Genomic DNA, 20,857 nt, shown 5'->3' with positions numbered 1-20,857 from the left:
TCGAGCTGCGAAGCCTTCTGGGCCATTTTGAGGCTTTCCACCTCGAGCTTCATGGCTTCTTGACCAACTCGGAGCCCGGTCACCTCGGCCTTCAACTTGTCTCGTTCACGGGCCAGCTTCTCCCTCTCTAACGCCAAGGCGTCATTCAAGCTCCTCTAAGCAGCGGCAACACTCTCCAACTGATGGACCTTGTCCTGTGTTGCCTTCAGCTCAGCATGAGCCACGCGGGACGACTCCTCAGCAGCCAAAGTGCGCCTCAGGTGTTTGTCAGATTGGAAAGTCAAGGCGTGCACGACAGTGTTCGCCTAGCAGAAGGAAACTGGTTAGTAAAAAAAGGGGGGGATAAAGTGTTGGCTCACGGAATACGAACTTACCACCATGATGTGGGTTGCAGCGCGGCCCCCGAGCTGACCTGGGGAGAGTTCAGCCCAACTCACGACCTTTGCATTGATTACGCCCCTTTTACTTTGGTCGAGGCTGACCTCGGGATCCAAGATGGACTCCTCCTCTCCAGTCCTTGAATTGGACGCCGCCGCATCTGCAGCGCGGTGAGCCGACTCTTTGGTGGCCTCGGCAGCTGCCCCGGCAGAACTCGGAGCCTCAGCTGGCTCATCCACCAACCCCTCCGCAGCCTCAGGCTTTTGGGGTGGAAAATCATCCTCCAGATCTATCACTGGAGGGGCATTGTTGAGCTCGGGCTCAAGGGTGGAAACCCGGGGATGATCGGAATCGGGGGAGGGAGCCCTCGGCGGCTCCTCACGAGCCTTCTTGGCAGCCCGCTTCTTCCTCTTTTTCATTTGGTTGAGGTGCCTAGGATCTGTAATCCTTTCTTCTTCGTCCATGGGACCTGCAACAAAGTTGGCGTCAGTGAACCTGAAGACACTAAGCAGATAAAAGCAAAGCACCAAAAGATAGAAATAGACCTACCCGGGCTCAAACCGGCCTGAACGAGCTTCTCTTCGGTGATGTACTCCCGATGATCGAGCTCAGCCTGAGCCCACGAATGGAAGGTCTCCCACGTCTGCTGGTTGAGGGCGATGCTGGTAGCCTGGGTGGTCACCCTCTAGCTAGTAAGGAAGAGCCACCCCGTGCTGGCCCGGACCACAAAATAGTCCCGCTTCCAGGCCGGGACCTTGGTCGGGAACTTATGCAACAGCTTGAAGCCTGGGCGAGGAGACAAGTAGTAGACCTGCCCATGCTCGGGGGAGCGCTAGAGGCGCTCTTTTTTATTAGCAGTATGGAGCAAAGTATGTCCGCGTCCAAAGAGAACTTCCGTTCGCGACAGAGGGAAATGGTTCCCACCAAATTCCGAATGGAATTGGGGTGAAGCTGATCCAGTGTGATGCTGAAATGCCCCAACACCTCGGGGATAAGGGGATGAAGAGGGAGACGAAGCCCACCGATGAGTTGTTCCCTGAATGAGGTCTTGGAGCCTCTCCAGCGTCAGAGTAGAAGGACCGAACTGGTCCAGCATCCGACCTCGATGAGAGGTGGACGCCAGTTTACCCGAGGTTGCCCGTGCCTCGTGGGAAGGCTGGGCAACAGTAGGGTCACCATGACCCGAGGTGTCCGCCTCGAGTTCATCCGAGAAACTGCCCCCACTAGACATAAGGAAGAACGAATTGAGAAAAAAGAAAAGAGGGAAGACTTGGGGACTCACCAGAAAGAGACGAAACCGAGCTGGAGACCTCAGACACGAGTTCAAGATGAAAAACACTTAGCGACGAAGGAAAATGGCCAGAATCCCGCTATTTATAGCCACGGGGCCCAGTAGCCAACGGTCAAGATTGGATCAATCCAACGGACCTCAAAGAAACTGACTGCGGGACTCTCAAGGCGAATTTGGTTTAGCACATTTTTTGGCGTCCGCGCAGCATAAAGCACGTGACGTCCGTGTGTGAATTGCACGAGACACGGGTTTTTCCCTCCACGCAAACCGAATACCCAACCGGTCCAGCCACTAAACCGCCCAACATCGCGGCGTGAGGACCGAGCCAAATCCACCCCGCAAACCATGAACTCCTCGCACTGGGGCCCCGTCCCCAACACGGGGAGTGGGGGGCAATTGATGGAGGACGATTTGGCCCGACCTCGTAGCTGGGGTACACGTGGGTGTGACCTTGCTCAAGCGATGACTCAGCGTGACAACACAGCAAACATAGCCGCAACTCGGTGGGAAAGTCACACCGAGTTCAGTCCGACAAATCGGTGGGATAGACTACTCGTCGGGAGCCGCCTAGCCCGCACCTCCTCCCCGGGGCTAAGGTACCCCAAGCTACCACCGAGCTCGGGGCCCCCTGACCTTTCCTAATATCCGAGCTCCTCCTAGTGGACCTCAGGCCACTCCTAGATAGGAACACACTGATTCGCTTATAGATACCCCGAGGTGAAGACACCTCGGGCTAGACAACTCGGCTTAGCTTGCCACAGGCAGCTCATCGCTTACAAGATAGCCCGGTATAGGGTAACTCGCGGAAGGGTAGCTCGGCATATCGCAGGAGGATCTCCTGCCCGACCACCGTACCTGACAAATTTGAGGACAACAGCCATATCCCTCGTCAGACAGCGTCGTGCCTGCCACCTTTAGAGGGTGCCTTACACCTGATAGGCACGTACCCTGCGGTGACGGCCCCGCGCGTGCCACCTCAGCCCAGCCAGTAACGGCTGCGGCAGGCTGACAGTGGCAGTTATACCTGCCCTGTCGGAGGCTAGTGGACCTGATACAATGGATTTCTGTTATAAGGAGCTAGTATCAAGGAACGAAGGTATCATCTTCTACTCTCGCGCTATCTGCACTCTTAGCCTTTATCTTCTCCTTGCTTCTCCTACAAAATACTAACTTAAGCATCGGAGTGTTCCCGCCGGGCAAGCCCTCGGGGATTCTTCTTCTTCTCCATCTCAGGTACCTTCCAGGAGTCACGTAAGTGCCAGCTAGGAGTGACCGGATTGCGCACCATCAAAAGTTATTGAAGATAAATGAGTATGGGAAAGGGAAAACTGTAATTATTAAGATAAATTAGTATAATATTGGAAAAAGAAAATTATTGTTAGTTTATATTAGAAAATATAAGTTAAATTAGTGTAGTTTTGTAAGTAAACCATTTAAAAATGAAATAAATTATTTAATAACAATTTAAAAATAAAATTGAATAAATTTTCAAAATTACACAAAAGTAATAAATTTTTCAAAATTTTCATAAAATTACATTTTTGAAAATTAAAGACAATTTAGTGTACTTTTAGAAATTTACCATGTGGCTGATACTAAGTATATCATTTTGATCATTTTTGTCATCAAATTGAATATTGGGTTGACGGGGAGTGGGTGCCTTTCCTTGAACCCACCCAACATTGGGGACAAGGTAGGAAAATTCAATGATTCTTCATCCTTGATGAAGAGTGGGTACATTGCCTTGAATTCACCCGACAATGAGGACAAGGTGGGGAAATTTGAGGATTCTCTATCCCTAATGGGGAGTGGGTGCCTTGTTTTGAACCCGCTTGAAATTTGGGGACGAGGCAAGGAAATTCGATGATTATCTGTCCCTAATGGAGGAGTGGATGCCTTGCCTTGAACCTGCTTGAATAGGGTAGGAATGGGGTAAAGTGTCTTGACTATAGGGTAGGGACAGCGATGGAGTGTCCCACCCCGAACCTGCCTCGTTGCCATTCATATATAATTTTTAATTATTATCTATTAATAAATGTTAGCTTCTGTAATTATTTTTATTTATTTAAAATCAATCAAATTTTCATTTAAAAATAATGAAAATTATAATAGTTATTAAAATTACTATAAATGATTAATAAAATTAAATTTATTAAAAAATATTTCTTCATATTAAATTAATAATAATTATTTTTCGTAAATCAACATTAAATGAAAAATACAATTATTAAAATTTTAAATATTAACAATAACTTTGAATACTTTTAGTTAATTAACATGAAATTATGATTATTAATTTATCAATTAATTAATAATAAATAAAATAATTCAATCTTTGTGCATCGTACGTGTCCCCACTAGTTGTTTCCTTAGGCTCCGCTTGTTTGCAGTACAAATGCCAAATCAGGGTATTTATGTACTATGGTTCACATTTGTAAGCGTTTATTTGGCATGTAAAAAAGTAATGATTATTAAATAAAAAATATATTTTCTGACATTTTTGTACTCTGAAAAGAGAGCATTACTTTACCTATTTTTGGATACAATTTTGTATTATTTTGATAATCAACCTTTTAACCATAATTAAGGCATTAAAGCATAAGGTAGTTGGAGCATTTAATGATGGGGCCCATACTTAGCACTGATTTCAAACAAACAATAAGTACAAAAACGGTTTAAAATCTGAACTATGCTTGCTTTCATGACCCGAAAAAGGGGATAAATATGGAGTGTATATATTTACATTTGCATTGCAACCAAAGGCAGCCTAAGAAAATTCCATTCAGTTGGATGATCCCTTTAGTTTTTCCTTTAATACAAATATATTATATAAATATATAAATATATATAATTCAGGCATTTTAAGAGGGGATAGGAGTAAAAATATAAAATCAAAGAAGGGGCAGAATTGAAAATATAAAATCAACATTTTAAGAGGACATAGGATTGGAAATATAAAATCAGCGTATTAAGAGAGGATAGGATTGGAAATATATTATAAATATGAAATAAGGGAGGGGTAGAATTGGCAAGGAGGGGTAGAATTGAAAATGTAAAATCAGGGTGTTTAACGATGGACGTTGTTTTTATAAATGGGTAAGAAATAAATACATCACAAAGTACACGTTTTTTTTGTTCGACTATGAAACCGAAAAAACTTACAACCAAATCAATCGGCATGTTTTTGAACATGCCATTCAAAGTGGGGCCTATGTGCATCGGAGATTACAATCCGACGGAAATGAGGCACTCCTCATTTGAGGGGCCTTCGTTCCATGTGTTTGTCGAGCAGGAAAAACCTATATATATATATATATATATGCTCTGCGCATCAGTTGGTTCCCTCCCCGTGCGCTGTTTTCTTGTTTTCGTACTTCCTGGTTGAGTTCACTCGTTGAGCTTTCCAGAATAAACAGAAAACGAAAAGAAAAAGGGAAAGGGAGGATCAGAGAACAGAGAAGCAGACGGAGTTCATGGAGAGCTTTTCCGAAATGGTTCCACTTCCGCTGTTGATGACTCCAGTAGAATCGAATTATCGAGCTTGCACCATTCCTTACCGATTCCCATCCGATAATCCCCGAAAGGCAACATCGACTGAGCTGGATTGGATTGACCTTTTCTTGAGCTCTGTACCGTCTTTCAGGTCTTCATTCTCGATCCCTTTTCTGAGCTTTCCTGCAAGTAATTCAATTGCGTGAACTCCGTATATTCTTCTTCTTCTTTTTATAGAGAAAGTCAATTGCTGCAGTTTTAGGTGGAGACTCATAATTTAGTTTGTAGTTTTAAATGAATTTGATTTTACAGAGTGACATTGGTAGACAATTTAATTTTCTCCACTTGACTGGCCCGAGAAATCTTACATTTGGTCTTGGGTCGTTTTGACGGTTATTTATAAGTTTGTAGGTCTACTTGCGGTGTACGAGTTAGTCATTTTAAGCAATACTAGTTTCCGGGCTCTTATTTAGCTTTCGTCGGGGGATGGGTTTTCTAGCTGCTCTCCTTTTGTGATTCTAAATTCTATGCAGTTTAGTGCTTGTTTCCCATTTATATCTGCTAAAGTTCTAAGACGTTGACTTCCTGTTTAACTTGAACATCGTCTCTAATTTATTATAGGGAAAATATCGGAATGGAATATTTAAGATGATACTTTGTGCTTTTCTTTACTTTCAATCTGGGAAAATGGTTCCTTGGTTCGTGTCCATATCCTATTTCTTCGGACGGGAGAGCACTTCCTCACACATGTTTTAATGTCTTATGTCTCATAGCATGAATTGGATTTTTTTTCCCGGTGAATATAGTGGTTAAAGTTTCAAATCTTCAATTGGGAAAATTGCAGAAAACAAGACTTTCGTTTTTTTCCATGTGGTGTGGTGGTGATCTTTTTTCTTCGGGGATTGGGGGTGGGGATAGACATCAGGCTGAAATCTGATCTAGAAGAGGATGCAGAGGAACCATTTTAAGCTGCTAAGTGAAAAAAAAGCCCTGGTTGTGTACCCCTTATGTGACAACTCATCTAGCATGTCCATCCCTTCTTGGATTTTCATTTCTCTCATTTTTTCTTCCTTGTTTTAAATTTTAGGCATAAAGTTCTTCTGTTTCTTGACATTATATTTCTTTCAGAAGCTAGTGTATTTTTAACTACTTTTCTTCAATCACTTGTGAATCTGGGACATAATGAGTTGGTTGTTTCCTCTTGGTGCATTTTTTTTATCTATATCTCATTTTTAAGGTAAAGGAATTTTGATAATGGACTTGGATGGTAATATCCATTTGTATAACTATTGGGATGTTTCCAAGCATTTTTTTTTTTTATCAGGAAAGACTAAAGAAAATTTCATTAAGAAAATTAAATTGAGAAACAGTACAGAAACTGAGTACCCTCAGCTACCCCACTAGTTTTTAAACTTTGTCACCTATCAGCTTTTGATTTTCAGCCTTACAACTGAGCCCAAAAACAATGTTCCCTGTTAACCCCTTGTTTCGCTAGCTGATCTGCAAAACCATTTGCTACTCTTGAAGTCCACTGAATTGATAACTGCATGTCCTTGACTAGATGATTAAGCTTCTTGATTTCATTTCTGAACAACCAGGGAGTCTTTTCATTCTGCCTTTGCCAAATGCCAACTCATAATCACTTTGGAGTCGCCTTCCACAACCAGCTTTCTCACTCCTAATTCCATAGCTTTTTGTATCCCAAAAACTACTGCCTTTAGTTCAGCTGTAATGGAATCTCCCCTTCCAATAGGGCCCGAATACAGACCCACCACAATCCCCTTGTCATTTCTTATCACCCCTCCAATTCCAGACATACCCAGGTTACCAAAGCTGCTCCCATCAAAGTTTAATTTGAGGAAACCAGACTCAAGGGGGTCCCAGTTTCTTAAAACCTTCTTCTTTTCCGATGACAAGGATGCTACTGTCCTCCAATTTCTGAATATATCATCTGCAGTAAAATCTGAGAATAATCCCAAAGATTTTACCCACGAGGTCACTTTTATCATAATCTGTTCTATCAGCATTTCCTTGCACCTTTTCTTTTCTTCAAATTTCTCAGATTTCTCTCCTTGTATATGGATCATTTTTAGATAAGTGACAAAGTATAGAAAAGAAAGATGTTGTAACTCATCTGGTCTTTGGCAGCTCTATGGTAGCATGATTACCTAATGGTCCATAACAACTCAATAAATTAAATGCTTTGTAAATGGTAAATTTTATTGGATTGTGCATCTTTTTTATGAAAATAACACATATTAGTAATTATCTTTTGTATGATGCAGGCAACGTGCAGAAAGTGACATAACAGTTACTGATGCTCATAGTAGAGCTGAAAAGTTTGCTCAAAGGTATTTCTGTTTTACTAATACACCTGATCCATTTCCTTGATTTCTTTTATTTTATCTTTTTTTAGTTCCCTTCTTAACAATGATACTGTTCCAGAGTTGACATAATGCATTCCTACAAACATGCTCATTTCTGATTCTATCTTTTCTAGTTTTCCCACTTCCTTCTCAACATTTCTGGGTCATATGATCAGTTAACTCATCTCCTCGTATCCTTCCTAATCTTAGAAGAGGCAAAGTAAGTTCACTAGTTGGATCAAGTAGGGAGCTTCCCTAAGGAATCCACTTGATTGGCCATGTGGAAGGATCCTGTGGCCAATGACCCACTTGATTGGCCACATACTCAATCCCATGGCTCATATCAGCCATGTAATCCACCCTGTATTGGTGGTTTTCACAATTAATATCAGCCATTCAAAATTCTATTATTTAATATAAAACTTTACTATGAGGAGTTTTTCATCCTCTTTTTCATGTTTGTTTTTAATTGTATTTTCAATTTTCAGTTAAATATTTCACAAAAGAAAATTGCATTTTATATTGTGAATGTAACATTTTACTCAAGGCTGTTGAAACTTGAGAAAATCTGTTAGAGATTTTGTAATTTTTGTCTCTGTCAGGTGTCAAAAGACTTTGGTTGAAGTTCAAGTAAATGCTTTTAGCTTCATTTCCTTGATAATATTATCAAAAGTAGACTCATTACCACATCCCTGTATGGTTTCACCAACATCATGTGCACTCACAGTACAATAAAGCAATTATTTTCTTCTCTATTTTCCTTGTCAAGTAAATTTGCAGGAACTACTTTAATGTATTCTTTTCTGATTATATTGTTGATATGTTTATTTTGTGTTAAGGTACACAGAGATTCTTGAAGACTTAAAGAAGGATCCTGAAAGTCATGGAGGGCCCCCTGATTGCATTGTAAGGAATTTCATAATGAACCCTTATCTAGACCCCTTTGTGTTTATAGAGTTTCATGAAATGGTGTGCTCTTATATTTCTTTCATAGCTATGGACATTTTACAACAGAGGAGCTAAATTTGTATTTGCTTCTTGTACAATTTTAGCTTCTATGTAGGATCCGTGAGCAAGTCCTCAGAGAGTTAGGATTCAGAGATATATTCAAGAAAGTTAAGGTAATTGTCAACTTTAAGTTGTATCATGTAATTTTATAGCTTCTTGATGTGTACTCAAATTTACTCATTTTTTTATCATTGAAATGTACTAGGATGAAGAGAATGCAAAGGCTATCTTGCTATTTGAAGATGTAGTTTGTCTTAATGATTCCATTGAAGACGAAGGCCAACGTTTAGAGAATTTGGTTAGGGGCATATTTGCAGGGAACATATTTGATCTAGGTTCTGCAAAGGTAAGTAGTCTAATTTGTAACTCATGAATCATCGAATGAAAAAAAAATATTTTATTTGTTTTGTTTTTTCATTTTCTAATTTTTTTAACTCTTGGTTGTCAATAGAGAGTTACAAGAACGAAAATAATGAATTGATAAAGATTACTTCTTCCTCTTCTTGGAGCAATTTTGGTCAATACTGTTTGTATATTTTCTTATTCAGTAATACCTTTAACTTTCTTTAAACTTGCACTTTTATCAGTGGCTCAGATCCAATTGGAGAACATATCTCGGTCTTATTACAATTTCCTATCCTTATGCAATTGGATATATTTAAGAAAAACTTAAGAACTTATATTTGCATGTATTGATAATTCTTCAACAAAATTCCAATTACAATAATGAAGTATCAACCCTAGCTGGCAACATGTCTAGGCCATAAATAACACCATGAAGTCCTGTTTTAATGAACCAATATGTAATTTTTTTTCCATCGTCAACAAAATATACCTGCATTTATTGACAAGATAAGCCTTACTAACCAAAATGTTTGATAGCAAGGAAAGTTACTAGCAGCTTACAGTTGGTACGCCATGCAAATTTTTCTGTTTGCAATTTAACAAATGACTCTCAGGTCCTGGAATTCCCCAAAGAAGATTCTGCCTCATTATCCTTGTTTTGGCAGAATGCCAACCAAACAATTTGCAGTCCTTTGGACCCATCTGAATGAGCAGTTCAGACTTCTTCATATTGATTTTGCTTCTCTAGCAAAGAACGCAGAAAGTCCAATTAAAAAATATGCAAATTCTTATTTAGGAAATTCATGGAAGGCTGCTTCATGATCCTAAGCTTTCTAATAGATTTAAGCTTTATAGTTGATGATATCTAGCATTCATGCTTTCACTGAATGTCTTGTAGTTATATGCTTTTAACGTTCAAAGAACTTGCCTTCTGGTGGTACTTACTTTAAAATGTACCTTTTTTGCATTTTTGAAGCTAGCAGAGATATTTGCAAAGGATGGAATGTCCTTTTTGGCTAGTTGTCAGAATATTGTTCCTCGACCTTGGGTTATTGATGATTTGGACACTCTTAAGCTTAAATGGAGTAGAAAACCATGGAAAAAGGTATGCCCTATCTTCTTGAGTTTTGACCTGTTACTAGAGTTTACAAGTTGGTTGTATTACTGAAAAGAACTAAATATTTATTTTCTGATTTATTAACACTAACAAGATCATTTGGTGTATGTGACAGGCTGTAATTTTTGTTGACAATTCTGGTGCTGATATCATCTTGGGCATTTTGCCATTTGCAAGGGAGTTGCTTCGTCGTGGGACACAGGTTTGCTTTTAACCCATCAAGATTTCTACTGCAAATTTGATTGTCGAAGGATACAATATTGATTAGTGTTTGTACTTCTCAATTTTACTTGAATACAAGGTATTGGTATGAAAACTATTAGTCAGCTCTTTGATGTTTGTACTTTGTATTTTTGACTTTATGTTACTCTTCAGTTATTCCTTTCTTGCCACTCTACATGTAGTTTCCCGCTATTAATGTTTTTCATAACTTGTCCCATCTGCTTTAACAATGATTTTTCTTAGGCCTAACTGAATTACATTGGTATGTCCATGACTGCAGCCAGCCCTACACCCCCCTACTGTTGACCACCATCCTGCTGAAATAGGAGTACCTTGGTCGGATAGGATTATACATCCAACTGCACTGAAAGACTGATAATCAATGAAATCTCCATGGCCCATTTCTGGGATATATTTAAACTGACACACGCACACACACACACACAAGGATGGGTTACTCTGTTGATTGTGTAACTAAGACTCAGTTTGGAAGGAGTACAAATATGTAGAGTGCAAAGCCTTGTATTTTGTATTATTTTGTATGTATTTGTACCATACATAGTTGTATTTGTACTCTTTCCAAACTGAATGTAAGCTGAAATTGCTTAACTTTGTGACTAAAATGTTAGGCAGTATGTGAACTTTTTGAAAATGAGTTCTCATCTGGTAGTTATCCTCTAGAAGAATGTGAAAATGGCAAATTGAAGACATTAGCTGCTTTTTCATTGGCTACCTTAGGCTAGAGAGATATTACCACTGCAAACCTTATGTAATTGAAGTTTAAACCCAGTTTTCTTGCTCATTCTCATTAGTTAAATGTTTATCCCCGAGGATTGTACAACTCTCTGTTTAAGTAATAAAAAAAGATTTAGTTATGTCAATTTATTTTGGTTAACTTCATAATACAACCATCTTTATCATTAACTGAGTATAATTTTTTGTTAATATAATGCTTAGTTTGTTCTAGCAACTAATGACTAAAGATTTAGTTATGTCAATTTATTTTGGTTAACTTCATAATACAACCATCTTTATTCATTAATCGAGTATAGTTTTTTGTTAACGGATTAATGCTTAGGTTGTTCTAGCAGCGAATGACTTGCCTTCCATCAATGATGTAACCTATGCTGAACTGCTTGAGATTATTGCCAAGGTGATGAACATACTTATTTAAATTTCTAGTATGATGTTTATGTATTAATTATTATTCAACTGTTATATCTGAAGTGCATTGTTATCAGTTGAAGGATGAAAATGGACAGCTCGTGGGGGTTGACACATCTAATCTTTTGATTGCCAATTCTGGTAATGATTTGCCGGTAAGAAAATGTACCATTTACATTTCACACAAGTTCCAAAGTACTCCCAACACACTTATATTGTAGATTGGTATGACCTGTTGAACCCTTGAACCTGAGAAGCTTTCACCATATTATAAGTCCAGATTGGGCCACATTTCTTGGGCAAGTTAGACTAACCAAGCTGGTATTACTAACTTATTTTGGCCATTGGTTTGTTCAAGGTTTCAAGAAATGAAGATATTGGTCATAATGGTGAGAAACCTTGGTCATTGTTCTCCTAAAACAGTTATATTGGAAATTCCAATATTAGTTTACTTTTCAAAATTTTCCACCACTCCATGTTCTGACCCACTTTTGTGGAGAAAAACCCAAAAAGGAAGATTTCATTGAGGTCTGTGGTGGATGCAGAGGGATTGGAGCCTTGGGCCATTTGGGAGGGCGGGGGAAATGAAGGGGAGAGGGATGATAGGGAAAGAGTGGGGATGAAAAGGTTTGCAGATTTTATTAGAATAAATGGTTTAATTGATCCTCCTTTAAGTGGCAGCAGATGCACTTGGACAAATGGCCAATCTCCTATTCTGAGAAGATTGGATAGGTTCCTTTATTCAGGAGATTGGGAGGAGCACATGGGAGACCTGTGTCAAGAAGCTCTTCCTTTTTTCCTATCTGATCACAAACCGATCCTGCTTAGGCAAGTTGTGGAGTTTTCGGGTGCTAAACCTTTTAAGTTTGAGAACATGTGGTTAGATCATCCAAATTTTCTGGAGTGGGTGGAAGAAAAGTGGGATGGTTTGAAAATAGAAGGGGCAGTAGGTTTTAGGCTGATTAGAAAACTGCAGCTGTTGAAGGGGGAGATAAAGGGCTGGAGTGTGTCTGTTTTAGGGGAGGTAGGGAGAAGAAAAAAGGAGATTTTAGAGAAGATAGCTACTCTTGACAGATTAGAAGAGGAAGGAATGGCTACAAGAGAGGAGAAGTTGGGGAGGGACAGGTTAGATTCAAAATTGAGAAGATTAATATTTAGAGAGGAAGAGTCTTGGAGACAAAAGCCAAGATTGATATGGCTGAAAGCAGGAGACAAAAACACAGCCTTTTTTTCATGCATATACTAATGCAAGAAGAAGAGAATTTTATTTCAAAATTGGAAGTTGAGGGTGCAGTTTTATCCAAACTGGCAGAGATAGCCCATGCCTTTGTAAATCACTTCAAATCCATCTTCAAAAGGCCTTTAAATGGAAGGGTTTGGGTAGATGGACTGGATTGGCCGAATTTGGGAGAAGAGAGAAGGGAGTGGTTAGAGAGGAGTTTTGAATTGGAAGTAAAGGAAGCAGTTTTCTCAATGGACAGATCAAAAGCTCCAGGCCCTGATGGCTTTACAATGGCTTTCTACCAAGACTGTTGGGAAATTTTGAAATAGGATCTGATGTCAGTTTTTGATGAATTTCATAGAAGGGGGGTAATTAATCCGGGATTGAATTCCACATTTATTACTTTGGTCCCAAAGAAGAAAGAGGCTTCACACCCGAGGGATTTTAGGCCAATCAGCTTGATAAACAATTTGTATAAAATAATTGCAGAAGTTCTTTCTCTTAGGATTAAGAGAGTTCTCCCTTCTATTATTGCACCCAACCAAGGTGCGTTTGTGGAAGGAAGACAGATCACTGATCAAATCCTGATTGCAAATGAGAGTCTAGAGAGCTTTAGAAATCAAAGAAGAAGGGTGTAATTTGCAAACTAGATGTAGAGAAGGCCTATGACCTAGTGGATTAGTCTTTTTTTCTAGAGGTGTTGAGATGTTTTGGTTTTAGGAACAAATGGTGCAAATGGATTTGGGGCTGTGTTAGAAGCTGCCTTTATTCTATTTTGGTTAATGGAACTGTGGTTGACTTCTTCCCTATCTTGAGAGGGATAAGACAAGGTGACCCTCTCTCCCCTTTTTTGTTCACCCTGATTGCAGATGTCCTTGGAAGACTAATTCAAAGAGCTGATTCAAGAAACTTATTGAGAAGTTGGAGAGTAGGAAGGGAGGAAGTTCCATGCACCCACTTGCAATTTGTAGATGATACTATCATTTTTTATGAAGGTGGGGACATAAATTGAATTAGAAGTTTAAAATTGATAATACAACTCTTTGAGCAAATGTCTAATCTCAAAGTGAATTTTGATAAGAGTTGCACTGTGGGGGTAAACATGGAGGAGAGGGTGGTAAGAGAATGTGCAAGTTTGCTAGGTTGTGAAGTTTTGGATTGGCCTTTAACTTATTTAGGCCTCCCCTTAGGAGATAACCCCAAGAAAGAAAGCTTTTGGAACTTGGTGGTGGAAAGATTCGAAAAAAGACTTGCTTCTTGGAGGAAAAACTGTCTTTCTTTTTTTGGAGGGGGGGAGGAGGATAACTCTGATTAGGTTTACCCTAGCTAATTTACCTATTTATTTCTTGTTTGTGCTTAAGATCCCCACTAAGGTCTCCAATAGGTTGGAAAAGTTGATGAGGGACTTCTTGTGTGAGCCACACGATGAGAAAAGGGACCATAGAGTGGGTTGGGAAGTGGTGACTAAGAGTAAGAAGTTAGGAGGTCTTGGGCTAGGGGTGTCAGGAAAAGAAATATGGCTTTGTTGGGAAATTGGTTGTGGAGGTTTCCTTTGGAAAAGGATAAATTATGGACAAAGATTGTGGTTAGCATTCATGGTTTTGAGGACAATGGCTGGGATCTTGGAATTCTGGCAAGGTCTACAGGTGCATCTCCTTGGAGAGCCATCCATGACATCCTTCTAGCTTTCTCCCCTTATATTAGGTATGGCTTGAACTCAAGTAAGCTAATATAGTTTTAGGAACAAACTTGGGTTGGGGATTCCCCTCTAATGGAACAGTTCCCTTCTCTGTATGCTCTACCAAGCCTCAATAATGAACCTATCTCTTCTTTTCTTGTTCCATCAGACTTCTTCTTCTGGGTTTGGGTTGAACCTAGGATTGAGGAGGGCCATTAGGGATACAGATATGGATTCTTTGATAACTTTGTTATATACTCTTGAAAATGTTTTTTTGGATCCCTCTAAGGAAGACATTAGATTTTGGATCCCCTCTCCCTCGGGCACCTTCTCCTGTGCCTTGTTCCGATCAGCAGTCTATACAAATTGTTAGTGAAGATTTTATCAAAAAGATTGAGGAGTGTTCTCCATGAAATAGTGGGGGAGTCTTAGATGGCTTTCGTGGAAGGGAGACAAATTCTGGATGGAGTTCTAGTGGCAAGTGAGTGTGTAGATTCCAGATTAAGGAGTGGAACAGCTGGTTTGGTCTGTAAGATAGATATAGAGAAAGCCTATGACCATGTGGAATGGGGATTCCTGGAAGAGATTCAAAGATTGATGGGTTTCGGTGAGAGGTGCAGGAGCTGGATGTATGCTTGCATCTCCTCAATTTCATATTCAATTCTAATAAATGGCATTTCTGTGGAGTCCTTTCCAGCCTCTAGAGGCTTAAGACAGGGAGATCCACTATCCCCTATGCTTTTTGTGATTGTAATGGAAGTGCTGAATCTGTTATTGGAGAGAAGCGGGCAGTTGGGTCTAATTGAAGGCTTTAAGGTAGGAAGAGAAGGTCCTTGTATTTCTCATCTGCAATACATAGACGATACTTCAATTTTTTGGATGCATCAGCAGAGCAGATTTTAAATCTAAGAGCTGTTGTGGCGAATTTTGAGTTGATGACAGGGCTGAAAGTCAATCTCTCAAAGAGTGTGATAATTGGAGTAGGGGAAGTGGACAGGGAGTTATTACTAGAGTGCGCTGAGGCCTTTGAGTGCAGAATTGGGGTATTGCCTTTCACTTACCTAGGGATGCCAGTTGGGGGTGTTTCAGCTTCAGAAGTTTTATGGAAACCAATAGTGGACAGGGTGTAAAGGAGACTGGATGGTTGGAAAGCAAGATACTTATCTTTGGGAGGCCGGATAACTTTGATTAAAAGTGTATTATCAAGCTTACCAACATATTACTTATCTTTACTTAGGATTCCTTCTCAAGTGGCTGAAAGAATTAGGCCCTGTTTGGTTCATGGGAATAGGGGTCTGGAATCAGAAACAGAATGGGCTATTCCGATTCCAATTGTTTGGTTGAGCGGAATCGGAATCCCATTCCCATTCCTACTGGAATGGCATTCCCCCATTTGAGGGAATGGCCATTCCCTGCCCCTCCCTTGGGAATGAAATCCCATTCCTGCTGATTCTAATTCCCATTCCCATTCCTGTCTGAACCAAACAGACTATGGGAATAGGCCATTCTGATTCCGATTCCGTCTATGAACCAAACGGACCCTGAAAAAATTCAGAGGGATTTTTTGTGGGAAGGGGTGTGGGGAGGGTGGGGTGCAGAAGTTTCACTTGGTGAAATGGGGGAGAGTTTGTAAACCAAAGGACAAGGGTAGGCTGGGTTTTAGGAAATTGAAGGATTTTAATAAGGCTCTAGTAGGCAAGTGGTTATGGAGATTTGGTTTAAAAAAGCAGGAGAATGCATTATGGAGAAGAGTGGTGGTGGGTAAGTATGGGATAGTGAGGTTCAGGTGGGAACCCAAAAAGGTGAGAGCTTCTTACGGGGTGAGTGTCTGGAAGGGAATCATGACTTTTAACAAAGAGTTCAGAAGTCTAACTAGTTTTTCAGTTGGAGATGGTTCAAGGGTGAGGTTTTGGGAAGATGAGTGATGCGGGATAGGCAAATTATGTGATACGTGTCCAAGGTTGTATAGGCTGGCTGAGGCAGAAGTTTCTATAAAGGATTGCTATGAAAGAAGGGGGGATCAACTGATTTTGTGTCCAAAGTTTAGAAGGCCTCTACTACATAGAGAGGTGGAGGAATGTTTGCACCTTCTGGAGAAATTAGAGGAGATGAAGTTATCTTCACAAACAAGGGATGAACTGTGGTGGAAGGAGTGGTCAAATGGGAAGTTCTTTGTTAAATCCTTTTATATGGAAATTGTTAAGGGCGACTCAGATCAAACTCAGATAGGTGGTGTTTGGGGAAATCCAATCCCCCCAAGGATTGAGGCTTTTGCATGGCTTGTGGCTATGGACAGTATTTGACAGTGGATCACCTGAAGTCCAGAGGTTGTTGCATGACCAATATGTGCTTTCTCTACAAATAAAAGGAGGAAACTGTTACACATCTTTTTATTCATTGTAAGGTTGCTGGTTTCTTGTGGAGATTCTTCACGTCAATGTTTGGATTTCCAAATTCTCAACCAGGAAATGCCGTGGAATTTTTTTTTCTTCTTGGCCAAAGTTAAGAGGAAATAAAAAAGCAAGAATTCTTTGGAGCTGCTTACCTTTCACTATTTTATGGAACATCTGGAAAGAGGGAAATAGAAGAGTCTTTTGAAGACAAACATTGGAATATGGAAAAGATTGTGGCAGCTATCAGTAACTCGGTTGCAGATTGGATTCTGGTCTCTCCAGCTTTTAGTCAAGTCTCTAAAGATTTAAGTGACAGATTAGGGGATATTTTGAAATATCAAATTTGTAACTTGGATGGTTTGTAGTATGCTGTTCTGTTTAGCTTTTGTTCTGGTTGTATGAGGGTGATGCCTTATCACCTATGAGGATGTATCTTTTTCTTTTTTTAATGAAATTTCTTTTTTATCTTCAAAAAAAAATTCAATTTACAGATCTGACCTGACATGTTATGTTCCTAGGGGTCATTCTCACTCATATAAATACACACTTCATATCTTGCACTATATGCTTCTTGTGTGCATGAAGAAAAAATTAGGTGAGAGTGTGGGAGTGGGTTAGGTTGGATCTCTGGGTGTATTCTCAGTGCAAGGATTTTCTGTGAGGCCTTGTAAGAGATAGAGTTTGTGTATGAGGAAGCTACTCATCTTTGTATCTCCACATTTGTTTGTATGTATAGTGGATTATCTGCCCTGCCATCGCCTGTGGATGTAGGCCAAAGGCTGAACCACATAAATCTTGTGGTTGTTTTTCTTTCTTATTTTGTATGTTCTCAGTATCTCTGTATTTTTGTCTCTTGGTTGTCTGTAGAACTTGGAGCTTTTCTGGGGTTTAACTCCATAATCTGTGTTGCTTGGATTCACTTGGCAAACCTGCTTTTTGTGTACTGTGAAGCTGGCACCCTTGAGCGCTCTGTGATTGTACTGTTTTTGGCAACTGTGAATCTGCAGTGTGTTCTGTTATTTGCACAACTGCAAATCTGTTTCTTCAGCATTACATCCCTCAGGGATTCACATCTCTTAAGTGGGATTCACACAACACACTTATATGTTTATTATTTACTATATTGTTAACAGATGATAGGATAGCTTCCGTTAAAATGGGAACAACCATTAGTATTAAATTATATTTATGACATCCTAGATCAAAGCACAGTGTGATCTGTCAGTTGAATTATGTGGACTATGGTCAGACTGTCTTCTTATTTTAGATGTTAATATGAAGTTGGGGGCAGGCTAGATCTTAGGCCTTAGAATGTACAGCTCATTTAGCTGTGTTAAGAGATTGGTAAGTACTTTGGTCAATAATGCTATCTGCACTGCTGCTGTAAAGATAGCCCAATAAATGATAGACACATGGGAGGTCAAACTGGGTAAATCTAACCAAACAGTTCTTTATTGCTGCATTCTTTTCTTCATTTTTTTAAGTATCATCCAATATTTCTCTTCTCCGAATCTCCAGTCTGCAAATTGTAATGGCAACTGAGGGAAACCACTCTGCCTATGGTCTGCCTGCAAATAGCAATATTGTTTTGTTGGTCCCTCTTATTCTGCAACTTCACCATTATTTGTGATGAAACCCCCGTTTCTTGTGCATTGAAGTGTAGGTCGTGTGACACAATTATTGGGTGGTGAAACTAGATTTCACTTGGCAGTGAAACTTTGTCAAAATTCTATATTGTAAGACCTACTTGCATGAGGGGGAGTCCATTGGGTTGAGTTGTATTGGGGGTCTGCACTTCTGGGATAGGCTGTAGGAGACTTTGTGTACTTTGGATGGGTGAGTCAGTTTACTCAGGTGGTCACCCTTCAACTCTTGGCTATTAGTATTTAGTACATTTATATATGTTGTACCACCATGACCTCCTTACCTTCAAGAAAAAGTTTCTGAATTTATTTGGGTTTTCTGCTACTAAGGCAATTTTCTTTCTTACTTTCTACAGGTCATTGATCTTTCAAGAGTATCACAGGAACTTGCTTACCTGGCAAGTGATGCTGACCTAGTTATCTTGGAAGGGATGGTAAATTATCCAATCTCATATATATATATGTGTGTGTGTGTGTGTGTGTGTGTGTGTGTGTGTTTAAAGTATTTCATAATAATTCCACTAATGTTGAGTTTGTCTTACACTGCCGTCCTAAGCCTAGATAAAGGAGGGCTTTCAGAGGGGTTTGCAATTAGAATAAATTTTTGCCAAAGGGATCCTGAGTTGAGCTGAGCTGCAAAAGTGTTTTATGATGCAACTAATGGAAAAAAAAAACAAATTCTAATTATTATATTAATTATTTTCAAATAGCAAGAAAAGAAACAATGCAAACAGTATGACTGTATGAGCTGTACAGACTTTATACATCTCATACTGAATACAATACTTCACTTAACCTTTTCAAAAGAAAAAAAAAAAAAACAATGCAAACAAGAGAAAACTTTCACCAAATTCACAAAGCCTTAAGATATTTTGCAAAAAAACATAATAATTTATTTCTAATTAAGTTGGAAAAATCATATGCATTTTTCTCAGAACAATAAAAACACGTGCCAAATAGATCAGAGAATTTCAAACAGAGTTTTCTAATTACAATGCATAACTGGGATTTGTCATTTTACTCTATGCACTCCATCACTTGTATGAAGATGACCATTGGATTTGGATTGAACCTTTGGCCATGTCAGTTTGGACCTAGGTTGCTGATACAGATGAACAACTTGTTACTTTAGCTAATTCTGTCAGTTTTTAGTCCTAAGCCTTTAATATCTACAAAGCCTTTGCAGAAATCATAGAAAGATAAATGTATCCTAAGATCTCACACACACAAAAAGAACAAAGAAAAAAATAAAAAAAATGCCAAGGATATACTATTTATGTGTGTATTATACCCTATAAATTCTATATTGGCTCCATATTAGAAAATGTTAGCAAGTACAGGTATCCGTGTGTGCCAGGTATGGCATTGCCTAAAGCTGAAATGAACTGAATATTTGGTTCAGTGCCAATTGAAGTCTTTCAACATGCTGTAGTTCTAATACTTATTCTCCCTGCAGGGTCGTGGAATAGAGACAAACCTTTATGCCCAATTTAAATGTGATTCCCTCAAGATTGGCATGGTAATAGAACTACTCATACTTTATTATTGGTGCAAATTTATAATTTATCATTTACTTTCCCTTGTTCTCTTGGTTCGTTTTTTTCCTAATTTCTTATATTGTCTCTTTATTTCTTTTTTTTTTTTTTTCTATTTGAAGGTGAAACATCCAGAAGTTGCACAGTTCTTAGGAGGGAGGCTCTATGATTGTGTCTTCAAATACAACGAAGTTTTGAGTTGATTATTACTACTATTTTATCTTATAATTCCACCTGTAACTGTAAGCAAGCCCATTGTAGTACTATTATGTCAAACTTTGGTTTGAGGTTGGGGAGGAGGATTCCTCATCCATCTCTTTGACTGTAACTTTTTAAATGTGCTAGAGTATTGATGGGTTTTGGTAGTTAAATAAATGAAAACCTGAACAGTATTAATTTATACTAATGATCATGTAGCTGGTGAAGTCTCAGCTGTAACTGGTTGTGGAGATCTTTGATCGATTCCTGCCTTCACCCGAAGATTTGGGGGATTTAGGGGTGTGGGGGAAGGCTACCCCTCATCCATGGTTTTTAAAACCGACTCGGTGACCGAACCGGTCAGGGGTCCGGTTACCGGGTCAAATGGTCCGATGGTTCGAGCCGAATGCTCAGACTGTTCTGACAAAAAAAAATTCAAAAAAAATAAATAAGGTCAAAACTGTTCGAACGGTTAACCGCCCGGTTCAGTGGTTCGCTGACCAAAATCAACGGTTTTGGGGGGAAATCTAGTTTTTGGGGAAAACAGAACCAATCACCTGACTGGTTCCCGGTTTTTCTGGTCCGACCGTCCAGTCCGGTCCGATTTTCAAAACCATGCCCTCATCAGTCATCGCAAGCCCATTTGCCTGCGAAAGAAATAAAAAGTTAAAAAATAAAAAGAAGCATCTTTTGGGCTGTGTTTGGCTTGATGAAAACAAGAAGAGAGAAACAGAAAGTCGAGAGAATGTTCTTTAAAGGAATTTTACAATATTTGTTCAAGAACTTTGTTCCTACCTTTCGTTTC

At 39.5% G+C, this 20,857-nt stretch overlaps 1 protein-coding gene across 1 annotated transcript; it reads left to right on the top strand.

Moving 5' to 3' along the window:
• The first annotated feature begins 5,005 nt into the window (after positions 1-5,005).
• LOC104606846 (pantothenate kinase) lies at positions 5,006-20,292 on the top strand. Its single transcript, XM_010272244.3, has 12 exons — positions 5,006-5,312; positions 7,447-7,512; positions 8,367-8,433; positions 8,580-8,648; positions 8,741-8,881; positions 9,857-9,985; positions 10,113-10,199; positions 11,298-11,372; positions 11,461-11,538; positions 18,676-18,753; positions 19,776-19,838; positions 19,977-20,292. Exons 1-12 carry the CDS (start codon positions 5,143-5,145, stop codon positions 20,055-20,057), a joined length of 1,104 nt encoding a protein of 367 aa, XP_010270546.1. The 5' UTR covers positions 5,006-5,142; the 3' UTR covers positions 20,058-20,292.
• The last annotated feature ends 565 nt before the right edge of the window (positions 20,293-20,857 follow it).

The sequence above is a fragment of the Nelumbo nucifera genome, chromosome 6 (genome assembly GCF_055504915.1).
Source record: "Nelumbo nucifera cultivar China Antique chromosome 6, China Antique-T2T, whole genome shotgun sequence".
In the NCBI taxonomy this organism is placed as follows: domain Eukaryota; kingdom Viridiplantae; phylum Streptophyta; class Magnoliopsida; order Proteales; family Nelumbonaceae; genus Nelumbo; species Nelumbo nucifera.
The sequence above is the reverse complement of the archived record's forward strand: the minus strand, read 5'-3'. Positions and strand labels throughout refer to the sequence as shown.

Bases quoted from the DNA above. Each gene is read 5' to 3' on its own strand.
- LOC104606846 (XM_010272244.3), top strand. From the start codon at position 5,143: ATGGAGAGCTTTTCCGAAATGGTTCCACTTCCGCTGTTGATGACTCCA. The intron at 8,649-8,740 runs GTAATTGTCAAC...GAAATGTACTAG, and splicing joins ATATATTCAAGAAAGTTAAG to GATGAAGAGAATGCAAAGGC. The intron at 9,986-10,112 runs GTATGCCCTATC...TGTATGTGACAG, and splicing joins GTAGAAAACCATGGAAAAAG to GCTGTAATTTTTGTTGACAA.